This window comes from Branchiostoma belcheri, unplaced genomic scaffold, assembly GCF_001625305.1.
Source record: "Branchiostoma belcheri isolate BF01 breed outbred unplaced genomic scaffold, Haploidv18h27 scaffold108, whole genome shotgun sequence".
In the NCBI taxonomy this organism is placed as follows: domain Eukaryota; kingdom Metazoa; phylum Chordata; class Leptocardii; order Amphioxiformes; family Branchiostomatidae; genus Branchiostoma; species Branchiostoma belcheri.
The window spans coordinates 651,591-672,759 of NW_017802469.1; the positions used below are offsets into that span (position 1 = coordinate 651,591).

Sequence of the window (21,169 nt, forward strand, 5' to 3'; positions counted from 1 at the left end):
GAACAGATATGCAGTATTTATACATGTACTAGCAGTTAAAGTTATATATATTTTAGGGATATCTGTATCTGTATTATCAATCGGAGGCACATTTACTAGTTATGTTGCAGTTATTCATACAAGGCAAACAGTTTTGCGTGTATGAATGTTTTTGTTCAGCACCAAGGACAGTAGCATTTCTTTGCATTCAAGTCAATCCAATGCAATAAAACATCATTCAGAACCAAGAAAAGTAATAAGTATGAAGTATAAAGGCCATTTTGTGAGTCAAAGGAAAGCAGTAAACGTATATTTTCAATGCTATTCAGAATAACAACATTCAGCACTAAGGACAGGTACAGTAGCATGCAACAAGCAATATAGACTAGTGTGCATGTCTCTATGCGTTTTTTGAAGCTCACATAAAAATCAACAAGGCTGGATGTTTCACAGCTGTTTTGTATGAAGGCAGCACTTTTTCAGGCTAATACATCCACTTTGCTATGCATGCTACAGGTTGCTACCTAGCGCTTGCTGCTAGATAACGATACCCAGGAGCCAGAAACTAGCATCAGCCTAGCAGTGATAGTAGTACAGGAAAGGCACATGCACCTCAGACTACACCAGTGATTGAACATAACAAATATACGTAGTATATATAGTATGAAATATCATATACAAATAACAGATATCTAATATTATACTGTTTCAGACTGTAACTTTCTTACATATGCTAGATTTGGATAGATATGCCAGGTGATAGAATACAGGCAAGAGCACTGTAGTCTTTTGTACTATCAGGACATAAACACCTTTTGGCTATGTCACAAATGCACAGCTACATTTCTATGCTCCAAGAACAATAAGCCAATATTTCGTATCTACCATTCACTGCACCAAAATTAACTGACATATATGTTTGAAATTAAATCTAGCAGTTCAATTTAAACAATATAAAAATTTACCATGACCAGGTGCAATAGCTAAAAGGTGAAACAAAGCCGTTGTTACCTTTGTCTTTAAGCACAATGTTTTTACCTATCTAAGGAATCATATACCTTTTTCATGGTCTGGTACTTGATAAGAGTTTTTACAGGGTTGTTGTTATGTATGTTACTTGTCATGAATTAAGTACAGTGCTTTTTTATTATTTAGTCATTGTGCACGTGTCATGGTTTATGTATGCGCAGCAGCTTTGAAGCAAGACGTTTATGAAAATTCATACCGTTTGCGGTAATAAAAAAATTTCTGGGACTTAATTGGATATTTTTGCGTCCGTCAGTATTCTAGTTCTGTAAAGCAATTTCTCTCCACGCCGGCGACATAGAAGGAGTTTGTTGGTTTTTAATTGAAAGCAAGAATTCGAAGATCTCAGACCTCCATGAAATATTTAGATCTTGTGTGATGGTGACTGTGTCCTCTTCTCATTCAACATTGTGTCAACAAGTCACACTTGTGAGAGGAGCGAGCACTACCATATGTAGAAGTGATTAATAAATGGTTAATGCCCCGCATCAAGATGTATATGATGAGATAATCCCTGGTGAGGTAGTCTGTTATTCTAATAACCGAACATTTTTTAGGCTACGGCCTGATAGCCAATAGGAAATGGAGCCCTCTGATTGGTCTATGTCTTCTGGCTATATGACGATAACTTTTTCCCTCTGGGCAAGACTCAGGCCAACCATGCATATCCATTACAAACTGATCCAAGGGTTATGCGGAAACACAGACACAAAAATGGACACGCGCACAGACAAACCAAAAACCATACTTCCATTTTTCATTCAGGTACAAAACGGAAAAGGAAAGCAGTAAACGTATATTTTAATGCTCACTCACTCACTAATATTCAGCGCCAAGGACAGAGGCAACAGTATACAACCAGCAAAATAGACTAGTATGCATATCTCAGTGACTTTATCCCTCTGGGATAGACTGAGGCTAACCATATCCATTACAAACTGATCTAAGGGTCATGCGGACACGCACACGAACATGCACACAGGCATACCAAAAACAATAGCTCCATTTTTCCTGGAGGTAAAAAGCAGAAACAGTACTTTTACTATACTTTTGTGAAGCACTACCAGTAAATGGGTGTGTTTTGTCTGGTCTTGCCTTGTCATAGTCAGACTGATTAACTCTAGGGTTGTCAGTATTCAGTCAGAATCATTCGCAACTTTGCCTTGTCTCATGGAACTAGACCTTGCTGGTAACAACATCAGGAAACTGGAGCCAGATACTTTTAAGGCACTGCATAATCTGATGATTTTGCAGTTGAGTAGAAATAGGATACATTCTATTGACCAGGCAGCGTTTGCTGGGCTACCAAAACTGAAAACTTTGGGTTTCAATAATAACTGTCTTTTTAACGTTCGAAATAATCCGTTGTCACCTTTGTCTTGAAGCACATTCTATATGTACTTATCTAAAGAATCTTATACCTTTTTTATAATCCGGTACTTATATATAATTTGATGTTTTTACTGGGGTGTTGTTATGTATGTTACTTGTCATGTATTGAGGACAGTGCATTTTTTTTAATTTTGTCATTGTGCACCTGTCATGGTTTATGTATGCGCGGCAGCTTTGAAGCAGGCCGCTTATGATTATAAAAATTGTGTTATGAGTAATAAAAACATGTTCTGGGAATTAATTGGATAGTCCGTCTAGTACTCTAGTTGTGTAAAGCAATTTATCTCCAGCCCCTATAATCGGCCACATAAAAGTACTTTGTTGGTTTTCATTTGAAAACAAAAATTCTAAGATCTCAGACCTCCATGAAATATTTACATCTTGTGTGATGATGACTGTGTCCTCATATCATTCACCATGGTGTCTACAAGTTACACTTATAAGAGCTGCGACTGCTACCAGATGTAGAAGTGGTTAATGACTTTTTCCCTCTGTGACAGACCGAGGCCAACCATATCGATTACAAACTGATCTAAGGGCCATGCGGAAACACAGACACACAAATGGACACGCACAGAAACATATCAAAAACAATACCTCTATTTTTCATTGAGGTACAAATCGGAAAAGGAAAGCAGTAAACGTATATTTTTAATGCCATTGAGAATAATACATTCAGCACCAAGGACGGGGCAACAGCATACAACCAGCAAAATAGAATAGTATGTGCATGTCTCTGACTTTTTCCTTCTGGGACAGACAGAGGCCAACCATATCCATTACAAACTTATCTAAAGGCCATGCGGACACACAGACACACACAAGGACACTCACACAATAGTTCCATTTTTCATTTCATTAAACGGTACTTTTACTATAGTTTTATGAAGCACCAGTAGTAAACATTATTTTGGGTGTGTTTTGTCTGGTGTTGCCTTGTCATAGCCAGACTGATTTAATCGCAAAAGACGTCACATTTTCATGACTGCAAAAATAGGCACATCCGTTAACCCTCAGCCTGCTGGGGTAGCCTTTGGGCAACACATTTGCATTGGATACCATGGAAGGAGGTTAATGTATGGCCATGACTAGCCCCTGGGGAAAAAGCGAATTTTCACTCCGAATTCACAGAGACCAGCAGGGTAGGAAACGGCGGGGAGACGTAAAGAACTGTCAAGGAGGTTTTCAAGGTCCACTCTTCTCAATCTGACATCATGCTCTGACTGGCACAACACACACTGTGGTATACGTACGGCCTTCTCAACTCACTCCAGAAGGTACCATACCTGTTCCCACTTTGCGAATGTCAGCTGTAAAATGTATATATGTACCTTGTGACTTGATTTACATGTTTTAGCTACTACGACGTATCCGTCTTACAACATACCTGTTTTAAGGTAGCGTTTCTTGTGTTTTATGTAGTGGATAGCAAATATAAGATTAGCGCTAATCGGTAAAGAGCCTAACAGTTTTTGAATATTTAAAAAAAGTGCTCAAGTCAGCCTATGACTGCGATGTACTTTTGACTCGATCAAAATGATAAAATAAACCATTTATCATTCAAGGTACAGAACAGCATCGGGGACAAGCAACAAGCTGCGATACTATCGTTTATTGGTGTGACTGTAGGTGAGTGTGTAAACTTGTCTCACAGAAACACCACTCGAAATAGTGACATTGATGTCTTTCAAACAGGCCTTACTTGTGTTGTTTCTTATCTGGGAGGTCTCAGGACAAAACGTTACCTGCCCAGACAGGTTTGGATGTCCCAAAGGCCCTCTGTCGTGTCTCAGTTACCACAGCCGTGACAATATTTATTCCATCCCTTCTCCACTGGCGCCAAGTCTGACAAGAATACAAATAAGGTATCAAAACATCACAAGCATTAAGGTTGGAGATTTCCCCCTTCTGAAGTCTCTGGGTAGCATGCGTATACAGGACTCTAGGGTTGCCAGTATTCAGTCAGAATCATTCGCAACTTTGCCTTGTCTCATGGAACTAGACCTTACTGGTAACAACATCAGGAAACTGGAGCCAGATACTTTTAAGGCACTGCATAATCTGAGGATTATGCAATTGAGTAGAAATAGGATACATTCTGTTGACCAGACAGCTTTTGCTGGGCTACCAAAACTGAAAACGTTGGGTTTGAACAACAACTGTCTTTTTAGCATTCCACGAAGCATTGCGCTGCTGAAATCACTTAGACATTTGAGTTTTCTGAACAATATCAAAACATCCCCAATACGCGTAGAAGAACTGTCAAGTTTACCTGTATCGGACTTGGCTATTATAAACAAGATAGGATGTGACTGTAGGGAACGAGCAGTTAAGAGATGGCTACTTGGCAGTCCACATACACTGATGTGGCGTGTGGTATGTATTGATGAGGCCACTAGACAGACAATGAGGCTCAAAGATATTCCACGGAGAGACCTGACATGCCCAGCTCTCAGAGTGTCTGTAACACTAGAAAATCGAGGAGAGAACGGCATAGAGGCCATCTGTCAGACAAACTGCGAAGACGCCCTCACCTTCTCGTGGATTCTACCGAACGGTGAGCACAGCTCTTCAAGTTACGAGTACTCGACAAACTCCACTCACATCAGGACGGTGACTTGTAAAGGGTCGGACGTAGACATTTCGGAGACTAAGAGAATGTGCTCCTCAGTCTTGAACATACCTGACAAAACCATAGCAGGGAATTCGAACTACACTTGCATAGTGACAACTAACTATACTAACCCTGCTATAGCATCCGTTGTATTGAGGTTCAGCAATGCTACAGACAAGGTTGTAAGAAATACTGAAATGACGGTGTCTCTGGTAAATAAAACTGCTGAAACAACACCAACAGACGAATACATAATATTACTGAATGAAGCAGACAATAATTGGCCTAGTGCAGAGGTGATCATCTATACAGGAGTGGGAACTTTCTTCTGTTGTTGTGTTGTATTTGTCATTTGCATGATAAAGCGTAGACCAGTGTCTGAAGAAAATGACAGACAGGGTGTCAGGATGGAAACGCACTACGAAAACGACGACCAGTTTCCAGAGACGAATCCGGATAGGCACTACGAAAACGACGACCGCTTTCCGGAGACAAATGGAGGTACTAATCCGGATGGACACTACGAGAACGAGGACCAGTTTACGGATGCAAATCCGGATACAGTCAAACACTACGAAAACACCGACCAAAACAAAGAGGAGAGATCAGATGGACAATATGAGAATGAAATGGAAGAAAACGCGGCATTTCAAACAAGTGAAGTTTATGGGGCAAGTGATGCAAATAATGGGCATGACAAAAACACTCCGGAAACACACTACGAAAACGACGACCAGTTTCCGGACCCAAGTAAGGATACGGATAGACACTACGAAAACGACGACCAATTTCCCAAAACAAACCAAGATATGGATTCGAATACAGATAACCAATTTTCGGCAGCAAAGACAGTCAAACACTATGAAAACACCGAGATGAGCAAGTAAGACACCTCGGATGGACACTATGACAATGAAATGAAAGCAAAATCGGCATTTAAGACAAGTCAGGTTTATGAGGCTTCTGGTCCAATACAAAGATTAGAACCAGCTGGGTATAAGGCTGACATTGCGAAGGAACAACAAAAACCGACAGATGAAGTAGAGGGACAGACACCAGGTAAAAACTCTGAGCAGGAATACGTCACATTTCCAGAGTGTCAGAAGACCACAGAGGAGCAGCAAGACGTACCCAAGGAATGTGACGTCATGGATTCTTGTGACACAAAAGGAGATGACGTATCAGGCCAAGGCTAGGACATGTGGCATATCCTAGTACCTTGGTACCTACTAGTGGTTAATGAGAAGTAAACAAAGTCGCAAATTTTCACATAAACTTAGGTGTTTGTGATCTGTTATGAGACATTTAGATGTTACTTAAACAACATTTGAAATAATCCGTTGTCACCATTGTCTTGAAGCACATTCTATGTACCTATCTAAAGAGTCTTATTTCTTTTTTATGGTTCAGTGCTTATAACATTTGATACGGTTTTTACAGGGGTGGTGTTATGTATGTTACTTGTCATGTATTGAGGTCAGTGCATTTTTTAATTTTGTCATTGTGCACGTGTCATGGTTTATGTATGCGCGTCAGCTTTGAAGCACGGCGCTTATAATTATACACATTGTGTTTTGTGATAAAAAAAGAATTTTCTGGGAATTAGTTGGATATTTTTGCGTCCGTACAGTATTCTCGTTCTGTAAACCAATTTCTCTCCAGCCTCTTTCTCTAGACTGATTAAATCGTGGAAGACGTCACATTTTCATGACTGCGAAAGTAGGCACAACTGTTAATCTCCATCCTGCTGAGGTAGCCTTTGGGCAACGAATTTGTATTGGTTACCAAGTAAGGCAGCAGGAAGAAGGTTAATGTATGGCCATGACTAGCCCCTGGGGGAAAAGTGCATTTTCATTCCGAATTCGCAGAGGCCAGCAGGGTAGGAAACGGTGGGGAGACGTAAAGAACTGTCAAGGCGGTTTTCAAGGTCCTTCTCAACTCACTCCAAAAGGTACCATACCTGTTCCCACTTTGCGAATGCCAGCTGTAAAATGTATATAATAATGTACCTTGTGACTTTATTTACATATTTGAGCTAATACATAACAGCATCGGTGACAAGCAACAAGCTGCGATACCATCGTTTATTGGGGTATCTGTTGGTGAGTGTGTAATCTTGTCACACAGAAAAAAAACTCGAAATGGCGACGTTGATGACTTTCAAACGGGCCATACTTGTGTTGTGTCTTACCTGGGAGGTCACAGGACAAAATGTCACCTGCCCAAATAATTTTAGATGCCCCAAAGGCTCTCTGTCGTGTCTCAGTTACCACAGCCGTGACAATATTTATTCCATCCCTTCTCCACTGGCGCCAAGTTTGGCAAGAATAAGTATAAGGCATCAAAACATCACAAACATTAAGGTTGGAGATTTCCCCCTTCTGAAGTCTCTGGGTAGCATGCGTATACAGGACTCTAGGGTTGCCAGTATTCAGTCAGAATCATTCGCAACTTTGCCTTGTCTCATGGAACTAGACCTTACTGGTAACAACATCAGGAAACTGGAGCCAGATACTTTTAAGGCACTGCATAATCTGAGGATTATGCAATTGAGTAGAAATAGGATACATTCTGTTGACCAGGCAGCTTTTGCTGTGCTACCAAAACTGAAAACGTTGGGTTTGAACAACAACTGTCTTTTTAGCATTCCACGAAGCATTGCGCTGCTGAAATCACTTAGACATTTGAGTTTTCTGAACAATATCAAAACATTCCCAATACGTGTAGAAGAACTGTCAAGTTTACCTGTATCGGACTTGGGTATGAACAAGATAGGATGTGACTGTGGGGAACGAGCAGCTAAGAGATGGTTACTTGGCAGTCCACATACACTGATGTGGCGTGTGGTATGTATTGATAAATTCACTGGACAGATGATGTGGCTGAAAGATATTCCATGGAGCGACCTGACTTGCCCAGCACCCAAAGTGTCTGTAACATTAGAAAATCGAGGAGAGAACGGCATAGAGGCCATCTGTCAGACATACTGCGAAAAGGGCCTCGCCTTCTCGTGGATTCTTCCGAACGGTGAGCACAGCTCTTCAAGTTACGAGTACTCGACAAACTCCACTCACATCAGGACGGTGACTTGTAAAGGGTCGGACGTAGACATTTCGGAGACTAAGAGAATGTGCTCCTCAGTCTTGAACATACTTGACAAAACCATAGCAGGGAACTACACTTGCATAGTGACAACTAACTATACCAACTCTGCCATAGCATCCGTCGTACTAACGATCAGTAATGCTACAGACAACGTTGTAAGAAATACTACACCAACAGACGAGTACGTAATATTCCTACATGAAGAAGACAATAATTCGAATGGACTGCCTAGGTCAGAGGTGATCATCTATACAGGAGTGGGAACTTTCTTCTGTTGTTGTGTTGTGTTTGTCATTTGCATGATAAAACGTAGACCAGTGTCTGAGGGAAATGACGGGCAGGGTGTCACAGTGGAAACACACTACGAAAACGACGACCAGTTTCCAGAGACGAATCCGGATAGGCACTACGAAAACGACGACCGCTTTCCGGAGACAAATGGAGGTACTCATCCGGACGGACACTACGAGAACGACGACCAGTTTACGGATGCAAATCCGGATGCAGTCAAACACTACGAAAACACCGACCAAAACAGAGAGGAGAGATCAGATAGACAATATGAGAATGAAATGAAAGCAAACGCGGCATTTCAAACATGTGAAGTTTATGGGGCAAGTGATGCAGATAATGGACATGACAAAAACACTCCGGAAACACACTACGAAAACGACGACCAATTTTCGGACCCATGTATAAAGGATACGGATAGACACTACGAAAACGACGACCAATTTCCCCCAAAAAAGCAAGACATTGATTCGAATACCGGTAACTAATTTCCGGTAGCAAAGCAAAGAAGAGACCTCGAGCAGAGCAAAGAAGAGACCTCGGATGGACACTATGACAATGAAATGAAAGCAAAATCGGCATTTAAGACAAGCCAGGTTTATAAGACATCTGGTCCACAAGAAAGATTAGAACCAGCCGGGTATAATGCTGACATTGCGAAGGAACAACAAGTACCGGCAGAGGAAATAGAGGGACAAGTAGCAGATAAAAACTATGAGCAGGAATTATTTTCTGAAATTATTTAGATTTTGTTGAGACAAATTATCGAGACTTGATAATAATGTAATAATTAGAGTAAGGTAGACATCATCAAGATGGTATATTTTGTTGAGACAAATGATCTAGACTTGATAATAATGTAATAATTAGAGTAAGGTGGACATCATCAAGGACTCTTCTCTACATTGAGAAAGCCTTAGACATCAACCTATTCCAAGTAAAATGCACGAGTCATTTGTGTTTGTCTCTGAGTGTCATATATTCCAGGACACTTAGACTCATACCTACATAGACAATCTACTATTTCAATCTAGGCCATCGCTATGGTGATGCTTCAGGCAGCAGACTTATTTGTAGAGAAGCAAATGTCATCTATCTGTAGAATGTGTGAAGGCCGTTGAGACATCCAAAAACTTTGTTTTCTTTTTGAAATGGGAAGTCTAAATACTGTTAAACACTATGATAAATTCTCTTAGAAATCAGAACTGTTTTGTGCACACGATAATCTAATATTGGAATCATTGGTAAGAAGAAGCGTAGCTTGACTTAAAACTGGTAATTATGTTTACCGAAGGAAAACATTGTTTTAGCTCAGTTTCTTCTTCGTCATCTTTTTCTCCAAACAGTGATCTCTGACCTGAACCAATGTTGTGTCTGTTGCTATGGTAACTAGTGTTGGGTTACATCATGTTGCAATTTCATAGCAGGAGGGATTTAGACTGCTGTCACCATATATATGAATGTTTTGCGTAAGAATTAACCGAGCAGACCATATGCGAAGGTAAACATTATGCATTTGCCTTGCAAATATTACCTTTCTAGTTTTACCTTTTTATTTGTTAAAGAGATGATATTGGCTGGAATAACGTTATGCGATATGTTCGTTGCTCCTTGTTTTATTTTGTCGACGATTGTGATTGTAATACATGAACATGATAATATCAGTGTAATAAACTACATGTGACAACTTTCAATAATCAGTTGTACTTTGAGACCAATATTTTAAAATCAGCCGAGTGAACACTAATACGCATATCCTATCATAATTATCATGATTGTCATGCTGAACAGTTGAGAAGACAGACTTGCAGGAGCACTGGCGTTGCTTTTGGCGACTCTTTCACCGTCGCTTCCGGCAATCTGAAAGAGAACACATCATTCGTGAATAGTTCATCATGTTAGTTCTTATTTCCATTGCTAGATAGCGCTGCTGTTAAAATAATGCAACCACAAACTTGATTAAGATTTTATCCCCCCCCCCCAATTTTGAAAATTGAACCTTCTGAAATGGCCTTTTCCGGCGTTTTTGAGAGGATTTTAAAGGAAAAATCAGAGATAACTTTTTATTCAATGGCAAAGTGTTTTAGGATCCTAACCTTGCTACTAATACAAATCAGACCACCTTTTTAAGAACCCCCCCCCCCCGCTACGGGCATGAAAGCTTAGTCGCGTTTGGGACCGCATTCATCTCACTGCAGCGCCACCTAGCGGTGGGAAGTAGATCTGGTCACTATTGTCTGAGACAAAGACAACAGAAGGACAACCCAACAGTTCCCTTGTGTAAACAACATGACTGATGCCCAGAACATATCATTGTCTGTGAGTTTGTGCATTGAAGATTGGGTAAGTAGATGTATCTTTTTGTTTATGTTCTGTGTTTATATATAATGTATATGTATGTTTACATATTATGTAAGTGTATATGAAATGCAGTGATAAAGTATTGAGGATTCATGTAAAAATTGATAAAAACTGGCGAAGGAAAATCAGACGTTGGGCACCTGAAACAAAGGTTCCCTCTCCCAGGTGCCGTAGCCGAGAGTTTCGCCGTTACATCTGTCCTGGTCACAGGTTTCCATGCACCCCTCCCCCTGGCCGCCATCTTCCCAGCATCCCTCGCGGCCTGCTAGCCTACATCCCCTCTGAAAACTCACCAACTCGCCTGAGAGAGTTAAATGAAAGTTTTTGGTCACAATCTTGTACATTGATGGGAAACTAATTTGTATATAAGTCATGTTTTATTGCAAATTCATGCCCGAGGGCTAATTGCAGGAACAGAAGAAACATTTGGTATTAAAAAAAACAGACAATTAGTACACATAGAACTACTGATAACTACTAAGAAACTACTAGTAAAAACTACTGGGTTTGACTTCTTTTTTAAAGAGGTTAAACCCAGAAAGTAGATAATATAGAAACAGGATGATTGTCTTGATCAAATAGTTTGTATATTTTGACAAGAACTAGTAAAGAGTGGACATCATTTTCTAAATCAGTGTCCCAAATGTCTACTCCTTTGTAGACTAGATTAGTTGCATGGATTTTTGCACAATTTGCCATACCTTGTAACATTACGATTTACAGTCAATCATGTATCATTCAGCAATAGATTTGCATATAGTATTCTATAGCTATGGCATAGGGAGTGAAAAATATCTACAGGCTCATTTTCATGGACATATTATCGAAGTACTGGCAGCGTGCAAAATACCTGGTTGCTGAGTTGCCCCGTGCAACCAAATTTTACTTGAGGCAACCTATTTTTGAACCTAGGTAGCACACTGGGCTACCTGAATTTTAAGAATGCCCCCCCCCCACGAAATCATGCCCACTTCGCTTGCACCACTGTATCCGGCAGATACGTTTTAATTTTAGGCATTAATGGCTATTACTAGTATCAGCTAACTAAATTCTGTTAGAAATATTGTCAAAGGCTTACGTATGTAACATTACTTAATTTGAGGAAAGTAGTAACTTATAGGTGGGGCAACCTAAAATTCTGATGGGCAACCTAATTTTTGCCGTAGGTTGGTTCAAAAAAGTATTTTGTACACTGACTGGTCTATTTGTAAGAAAAACGTTTACCTCGTCTGTCCTTCTCCCACGATGTGAAACACCGCAGGCCCTGTGCGTCTGTACACCAATACGGCCCGTATACACCGGGGTTATCCAGACAGTAGGGGTCGTTATTTTGCTGGCATACATGGCACCACAATGCCAAGCCTAGACATTAACAAAACTTTATTTTTTGTTTTATTCATTAAAGCACGTAAAAGAAAATACAAGACTGCGATCGAACATAAAACAAGGAACAAAGATATAATACTACATAAAAATAACACAGAAATGTACACAAACAATACAAGCAGGAATATTGGGGACAATTGAGATAAACTAAATGCGCTGTCCCAACAAAGATATAGTACTACACAAAAACAACACATAAATGACAAATAACAAACAAAAATACAAATTTAAAGCAGGAATATTGTGGACAAATTAGATATAACTAATTGCGCCCTTACCGTTGTTTCCCTGACATTTCAAGAAAAACTCAAGTGCAATATGCTAAAATAACAAAACATCACCAGATACACTATATACATCACATATGAGCACGCAAGAATTGTACCATTCATTTGGTATATACTATGTATACGTAGTATCATCTCACTTCAAAATGGAAAACATCAATATATACCATCTAACGGTGGTTTTAGACTCTCAAAGTACTCTCACCGACGTGATAGGCTATTCACTGGACGCAAAATATAACGTAGAATATCTCGCTTATTCATAACTACTGTAACAGTATGTCTTACTTCTTTACAGTATCTCTTGGCATATGTTCTAGAATTTTACCTTTTCCAATGCACCCACAGATCACCAAAACGGTGACAAATCTCTCTCCAAAAGATCTTGCCGGTTTCATGTTTTTTGGCAGACCACTTGAATGATGTAGCTAGTCGTATTTCGTGCGAAGCTATCTATCTACTCAAATATATAATGAGTATTGCCTGAGAGCAAAGGAATGAGAAGCATGACGCATGATAGTTGGTCAAGGAAGACACGAAGATTTCTTTTTAAACATACGCAACCAATCAAAGGTACGGTAGTAAATAGACATTCGTCGCCATAGCGTCACATCAAAACACAGAAATGAGATATTACTAGTATACAGCGATGCTATCTATAAGTATAAGTAGTCAGTGACATTGTTCCTTCATACTTTAAACATTCGTTTTCGTAACAAATTGACTTATATACACACGGGCAGATACAGACTATCAAAGAGACATATACACTTTACATTAGATCCACGAAGACGTAACACTTTGTTGCAGCCCAACTTGCAAGTCATTTTGACAATGTTCCTGATTAAAGGTCACTATACCTGTTCTAGTAGACAAGTATCGCATTTCATGATCAATGATGTCATATCACCTAGCAACAGGCTTTATAGAGTGTCCGATTGTTTGGGCTGATATGACACAACCTTTTCCAGTCGATTGCATTCAACGACCCTTAACATTTTAAGTTGGTTTGTACGAGCTGGCTCTTAATATACTATAATTTACTATTGACAAGAGACACGCAATTATCATCTTCAGCTTTTATCAATCGAATACATACAATCATACTATATGTTTAAGAGGCTATGTATAGAAAGAAGATCAAAGGTAACGAACTTTGTACATTTTTCCCGTTGGTATTGTCTGAAATTTCAAATATCATACAAGGCCAAGATGGCGGCAGGTATCGACTTGTAAGCACCTTTGACCCACTCGTGACGTCACACATCCCAGAGATCATTGCGCGTTAGGGTGAGTTCCTATTGGCTAGGAATCTCTGACGTAGAAAAGGCGCGTGCGCATTAGCTCCCTTTTCCTGCTATCGACTTTGCCCAACACATGACGTCACACCTCCCAGAGATCAGTGCGTGTTAGGGGAGTTCTTATTGGCTAGTAATCTCGCACGTGACAATGGCGCGTGCGCATCAGCTTCCTTTTCCTGCTGTTTGTGGGAATCGACTTTTGCCTAACACATGACGTCACACATCCCAGAGATCATTGCGCGTCAGGAGAGCTCCTATTGGCTAGTAATCTCTGACGTGGCAGTGGCGCGTGCGCATCAGCTTCCTTTTCCTGCTGTTCGCAGCCCGGAAAATGGCGGCGATCGTGGCGAGGATGACAGTCGCCGTGATGATGAGAATGGTCACCAACTCGGCGATACACAGGCGAACCGACCTCATCGGAACGTTACGAAGTTCGGTCGGATTGTGACAAGTGATGTTCGGATAGTCCGCTATAGAAAGCCTCGTAACTTGGTATATCTTACTGAATGTCCGCTGCAAGTCGCAGTCACAGTGCCAGGGGTTTTGCGACAAGTGCAAAGCCAAGTGAACAGTCTTGATGTTCTTGAACACTTCGAAGGATATGTTCTCTAAGTTGTTGGCGTCGAGGTACAGAGCGCGGATGCTCTGCAGTTCCGCAAAGGCTTGCTGGGAGGTGTCGTTGATCCGATTGCCGTTCAGATACAGTAACTCTAGACTCCACAACCCAGCGAACGTCCATTCCTCCAAGTACGTCACCTGGTTGTACTCCAAATGTAGATACCGCAGGTTGATCAAACCGTTGAAAGCTCCAGCTGGGATCCTCGTCAGCTTGTTTCTATCTAGTTTGAGAATCTTTAGATAGTCCAGATCCTTTGCGTAGAGGAAATTGAACGTTTCCAACTGGTTGGAAGATAGACTCAACAAGGAGAGTCTGCCCAGACCAGAAAACATCTCCTTCCTTGCATCTTTGAGACTGTTGTGGTCAAGATGTAGCTCGCTTAGCCTTGTCAGTGCTCTGAACGAGTCCCATTCTATGTATGTGATGTCGTTTCTGTCTAACATGAGGTACTGTAACCCTTGTAGCGCGTCTAGAGCTCCCCTGGAGACGTTAGATATAGAGTTGTTGGTAAAGTCGAGATATTCCGTGGTGACGGAGAGATTGGACGGGATGAAGCTGAGATGGGCTCCCCGGCAGTCTACAGTACCGGTGATCCGCTGACAGGTGCAGCCTGTGGGACACCTAGCGGCCGCATGGGTGAACAGCAGGCACGGCAACAACACTAGCAGAAGCGCCGCCATCTTGGAAATATCTTCAGGATGCCTGTAAAACATGACAAATGGCTGATAACTTTACAACCATTTCATTTCCTTATCACCACATAAAAGCTGTCAAAGCTGACATTTCATAGGATCTTTACAAGCTCTCTGTTGGGAAATTACCTAGTTTTCATATTGGGCAACTCTTTTGGGCTTCGAACCATAATTACAGAAAATTGCAAGAGAAAGATATCCCTCCCAAATGCCTACCGTGACTACATAGGACACATGTGAATGGTTCTCAAGTGTGCATAAATACCACTGAACTTCAGTCACTCTACAGAGGTATATACACGTATTACCTTGCTGCTAGAAAACATTACGATGCTGCTAGAAAACATTACGACATCTGCTTGGAGATAATTCGTCCTTGTCAGTTCTTAACAGTAATAACTCAGTAATTCTACCAACATCTGCTTGGAAATAATTCGTCCCTGTCAGTTCTTGACAGTAATATCTCAGTAATTCTATTACGTTCCACAGTATAGCAAAAAGCCTGATAAAACTACCATTGCAATACATCAGTGACAAAACTAATGATTAGCTTCGACACATTTTATCGAAAAATACCGTTGTTGGACGAGGTAAAATTGATGACTCAATCTCTTTTAAATCACCAAGAGGATCAAAGTATTCTTTATGATGACAAACGTCGTCTTATGGTCTTTACGGGTGGATAGTTTACTACCATGCGCATTCTCACAGGCCGTTTTTCAAGGCCGAGGCTGTAAAATACAAGATTCAGGGGCCGTCCGTTCACAACCAAGGGTACTCTCCATGCTGAGATTGGAGGGGGGGATCGTTACTGTCTTCTAACTGGTATATGATTTCTGAAAGCCGACCCTCAATTGAGGAAAGCAGCAATCTGTTTATCAAGCCTATTTTAGGCCACACCTCCTTAATTTTATGGATGACATCCGCGCGCGCATTGATTTTCACCTTTTCGCAAAAAAAATCACGTCCACCGAGGCTATAGCCTAGCTCTAGGCCTGGGTAGTCCATAGTAGTTAGCGACAATACGGAGCCGGGCACCCAGGCTACCGAATCTCCACGACTCAATAACTCAGTACAGTGGCGATTCATAAATTCCGCAAAAAGCCAGCATGTGCCGGCTTGTCGTATACGCTAAGTACTACGGTACAATACCAGCTTTGTATTTCTGTGGTTTAGTAGCATTTTTGTTTTGGGCCGGAATTTTTATTTGCCCGTGCGCACTATTATTGTGGTCTTCAGAGGATGTCATCCATAAAATGAAGTCGGTGTGGCCTTATACATGAATATCTGCAACACTACACACACTCTCCTAAAACTCAAATGGTTTCTTCTTGAGACCATGTACAAACATTAGAGATATCGTCAACATGACAGTTTAATTAGCATGAAAAATAGCCACCCAATACATCTAGATTTTTGCCGTCTCACGTTGGTGTCGAGCGATATTTCTCCAGCAACATTAAAGCCCGTATCAGTGACAGGTTGATAGGCTGTGTACTGATGTAGTGCGTCCTTACTAAGAAGAGTAATGCCGAATGTACATTAGCTGGGGGACTTATGTGATAATGGGCCTCAGAGAACAACTCTGTAAGGCATTATTATGCTGTTGGGCGCACGTCATAGATGTCTATTAAAATGTCGTTAAGATACACCAAACTCTGTTATTGTAGAGTGGTTGGGAAGAGATATGCGCTTCTGGCACTGTGATTCTAGCCGTACTTTTACCCAACATTTAAGTCAAATAATTTGGCAGGGTTTGTTATAATTGATAACAATTTGACAACGTTTTCTATTGCTTCAACGGACAAAATTTGCACCTTTTCAGATGAATTATCTTACCGCTTACTACCTAGTTCATGAAACGCTCAAAGAACAAACCGTTGAACTGTACTTTGTCTGAATCTGAAAATATGAGGCCTTTGTTATGTTTACCAAAAGAAAACAGATTGCTTTTGCTACGTTTCTTCCTCTTCTTCTACTTTTCCAAACACTGAACAGACTCTCTCTCACCATGGTAACTGGTATTGGGTTACATAATGTTGCAATTTTATTGTAGGAGGGATTTAGACTCCTACCACGATATATTTGAATGTGTTAGAGTAAGAATTAACAGAGCAGACCATATGCGATTAGCTTGAAGGCAAATACTATTACATTTCTTGTTTTGTATTCAGTTTTTTTTTTTGAATTTGTGTCCAAATTCTTTTATATGTTGCACTATACAATGTAAATGAGACAAAGACAGTCATACAAACAGCTACCAATCGTTAGGGTCTGAATCCCGTTGCCACAAACGTTTCCATTCAACAACAATAACAACAACAATAACAACAAGGCCATTGGTCCTTGCAGCAGTGGTATTAAACAAGAAACGGTATTGAGCAAAATTGTATCTTATTCCACATGTTTTATATTTCCGCAACAGTCCCTATTCAAATTGGCCTTTGTGGATATGGACAGATATAACAGAGACCAGCGATAACGTTATCTTGATGACACCATTTCCAGAAAATAAGCCGTCTGCTTTGTCTCGCTAACAGCATTCTTTCTAGCCAGATGGCAGACGATACCATTTTCCAAGCAGAGGTAGGTGGTGATGATTTTTAGTTTTATTTTATTTTATGAAGATTTAACACATTTGTGGAAGGATTGACATAACAGGTGATTGTCACTTTTTCAAGATGTCAAACCTGAGACCAGACAGTAAGGTTTGAACCACTCACACCGGGAAGGTCCCCTACTCTTTTCGATAAGTGTGGTGGGTTCTTTAACGTGCGTGGGGTGTGGCTCTTCCAAACACAGGACCTCCATTTAACGTCCTATCCGAGGGACATCCCTAACTGAAGCTAGGTACTCGCCTGAGTGAAGTGAGGAAAGTCGTGTTAAGTGCCTTTCCCAAGGTCACAAGATCGGTGACATGGGCAGGATTCGAGCCCGCGACCTCTTGGGTCTGGGCTGAACACGCTACTGCTACGCCACCGGACCCCACTCTCCGATGGTGGAGGTTGGTGGAGGCTAGCGACAGAAAACAGGGCACATGATAGAAAGATCGCAATCTTCTACACCTACCTCTTGCTCTGCTTGGAGAGTAGACGATACAGCCATGCACGCCAAAAACAGTTACTCAAGCAACTGGATATGATTTTGGAAACGATCAGACGTTTCAGGTAGCATCCACTACCTTCCGTCAGTGACACTCGAGAGAACTTGTGCAGAAATGCAGGTTTATAAGAAGCAAGAACTAAAACTGATAGTTTGTGTTCCAAAGGGTGGTGGGAATCAAAGGCTAGGTATTGATCAGTGTGGGTCGGTTTCCTGCATACTTCAAAACGAAGGTTACCATCTTCCTCTACGATAGTTTTGGTGTCTAGGAAAGGGAGTATATTGCCATGACTAGGCTTCTGTGTGAACTTGATGTTGTCATCTATCCGGTGATACAGCCAGGCAGTTACAAGGGGGGAAAACTCAAGTGAACATGTGGTGTACCGTAGGGATTTACTAGTAACGTTAGTAATGCGAAAAATGGTGTTTTATTTCTGCATCAAGGCTAAACCGACTCAGCACTTATCATCGGAGTGCAGTAATCCGTGGTGGATTAGTCCATTAGGTGTTTTTCGAAGAGTGATCCTGTTTAATGGCTTGGGGAATTACTTTGTGAAGCATCACTAAAACGTGGATTTCTCGTGCATTGAGGAAGTCCCTTGCTGATTTGAAGAACAGTCTAAAACGGTCGGTACTATCTGAATTTATTCCAATATGACTTTTAATCATAAATCAAATGTTAGAAATGTTGTTAGCTGTCCCGATAGTCTTTTTATTATATCAGAAGTGCATTATTGGTACTAAGATCATCATCATTATAGCTTGGTACAAAGATGGCGGCCATTTTTACCAGTACTTATCCCAAAATGCTTTGCGGCTTGTCGTTCCCAGGGGACGTACAAGTTCATGCTTGTGACGTCAATCAGCATTGAGAGTAACGCATGGATATTTTGTTGCAAATGCATTATGAATAGACATGAAAATCTAGAACGTTCATTACATGTATTTATTATATCAGAGGTGCATTATTGGTACTAAGATCATCATTATAGCTTGGTACAAAGATGGCGGCCATTTTTACCAGTATTTATCCCAGAATGCTTTGCGGCTTGTCGTTCCCAGGGCACGTACAAGTTCATGCTTGTGACGTCAATCAGCATTGAGAGCTGAGTAGGGATATTTTTGTGCAAATGCATTATGAATAGACTTGAAAATGAATTGTTCACAGTAATATCAATTGGTTCCCCACGTTTTGTGTGATGGTGCGTATTATGAGATAAATACATGATCAATTTTACATGGCGAGGAAAATGTATAATAAAGCCTCTACAGACGTTACATTATGTGTGACATTAACGACCGCACAGTTGTTCATATTCCCGTCGAATGAGAGTTCAATGGCATAAAGGACTCCTTCAAAATTCTGCTTGAAAAACGAAAAGTGTGGTAGGCATTTAATCATTTCCAACCAACACTCTTCCAGTACATCAAATGCTGAATCAGACAAACTTAAGAAGTGCATAGAATCCTACTTTTACACATTGATAACTTTTTGTTTTTCAGCTAATTCGATTAATCAAAATGGTCTTTTAATGACAAAGTATAACTACGTTTAAGTGTGACCAAAATCGAAAATTCTGCTACAGTACCACAAAAAGCCGCCAGGGGAGCCAAAATCTAATCATTTCTAGGTCTCTTGAAGGCCTACCCACCTACCAAATTTTATGACAATCTATCCATAGCGTTTTCACAAAAAAAAAAAAAAGAAAACGTTAACTGAAACATAACCTTCTTGGAGAAGGTAAAAAGGAAAAGATTTTAGCCAGCTGCGATGCCAGCCATGCATCGTGTTCGTCTGGACTTTCTTATCGTAGATCCCCGAACACTTATCACCTACTCAACGTCACTATGAGTGGGCCCTCTGCTAAAAAACTCTGATAGCAGACCTGGTATTAGTAAATAACGGAAGATAGGACATTAGCATGGTAGCTGTGGAACCAGACATGCTAGGGAAGCACACGTTCCTTGTTATGTTTACCGAAGGAAAACATGTTGTTTTTACCCAGTTTGTTCTTCCTCTTCTTCTTCTTCTCCAAACATAACAGTGACCTCTGACCTGAATCGATGTTGTGTCTGTTGCCATGGTAACTAGTGTCGGTCTACATCATGTTGCAATTTCATAGCAGAAGGGATTTAGACTCCTGTCACCATATATATGAATGTGTTTGAGTAAGAATTAACAGACCATATGCGAAGGTAAACATTATGCATGCATTTGCCTTGCAAACGTTACCTTTCTAGTTTTTTTTATATATTACCCAAACATGTTCTGAGAAGTCAGCTCAATTGTTTGTCAGATGCCTTGCCAAAAAATCAGTCTAAACAATACATTTATGTGGAAACTCTACCACATAATACTTATTCTTGAATAGTAATATTTAGAATACGAAACGTTTGCTCATGTAAAGGTCCCAAACTATATGTAGTCATTTACAATCCACTTTATATCTCTCACTTGTGAACGGTACCCGTATACGACTGATAAATGCATTCCTACGGAGATCTTTTCGTAGTGTCATATTTTTATTGATTAAAATGTTTTTTAGGCCACACCAATTTAATTTGTTGGTTCGCAGATTTTTTCCGAAAAAAAATATGAAGCCACAGGGCGAAAAAAGAGAAAAAACAGGTCTAGGCATCCTATCATAGCCCCAAATGCTACGATAGGAGCCATGAAGTCAACGCAAAAGGCTGGGTTAATATTTAAACAATACATTTTCAACTTTTAATCAAACCACTGCATTGGTAGATGGAAAAACTGTAACAAGTAGGAAGAAATGGGCTTTCCTCCATCCATACATCCAAAATATGAGCATATTTGAGTTGATATTCAGAACCAGAATATTTTTTTTCTTTTGCAAATCAGAAAAAAATGAAGAGGGGAATCCGAGAACCAACAAATTAGATTGGTGTGGCCTTATCGCAAAACACATTCGATCCTCTCCGTTTGACTTATTCCATGCCTTGATTGAGTGTTTGTGTGAGAGTAAAATACGTTTTTCGCATGGTTGTCA

The 21,169-nt window shown here is 40.5% G+C and overlaps 4 protein-coding genes across 4 annotated transcripts; 2 read left to right on the forward strand and 2 right to left on the reverse strand.

Moving 5' to 3' along the window:
• The first annotated feature begins 4,077 nt into the window (after positions 1-4,077).
• LOC109480170 (slit homolog 1 protein-like) lies at positions 4,078-6,207 on the forward strand. Its single transcript, XM_019782337.1, has 3 exons — positions 4,078-5,010; positions 5,377-5,512; positions 6,107-6,207. Exons 1-3 carry the CDS (start codon positions 4,078-4,080, stop codon positions 6,205-6,207), a joined length of 1,170 nt encoding a protein of 389 aa, XP_019637896.1.
• A 945-nt stretch (positions 6,208-7,152) lies between these two features.
• On the forward strand, positions 7,153-9,403 carry LOC109480180 (immunoglobulin superfamily member 10-like). The gene is made up of 2 exons (XM_019782346.1): positions 7,153-8,730; positions 9,395-9,403. Exons 1-2 carry the CDS (start codon positions 7,153-7,155, stop codon positions 9,401-9,403), a joined length of 1,587 nt encoding a protein of 528 aa, XP_019637905.1.
• A 573-nt stretch (positions 9,404-9,976) lies between these two features.
• On the reverse strand, positions 9,977-12,839 carry LOC109480548. Its single transcript, XM_019782774.1, has 3 exons — positions 12,770-12,839; positions 10,909-11,069; positions 9,977-10,267 (listed from the first exon to the last, which is right to left on the reverse strand). Exons 1-3 carry the CDS (start codon positions 12,837-12,839, stop codon positions 10,151-10,153), a joined length of 348 nt encoding a protein of 115 aa, XP_019638333.1. The 3' UTR covers positions 9,977-10,150.
• A 1,164-nt stretch (positions 12,840-14,003) lies between these two features.
• Positions 14,004-15,041, reverse strand: LOC109480192 (reticulon-4 receptor-like 2). The gene has a single exon (XM_019782352.1). It carries the CDS (start codon positions 15,039-15,041, stop codon positions 14,004-14,006), a length of 1,038 nt encoding a protein of 345 aa, XP_019637911.1.
• Positions 15,042-21,169: the final 6,128 nt, after the last annotated feature.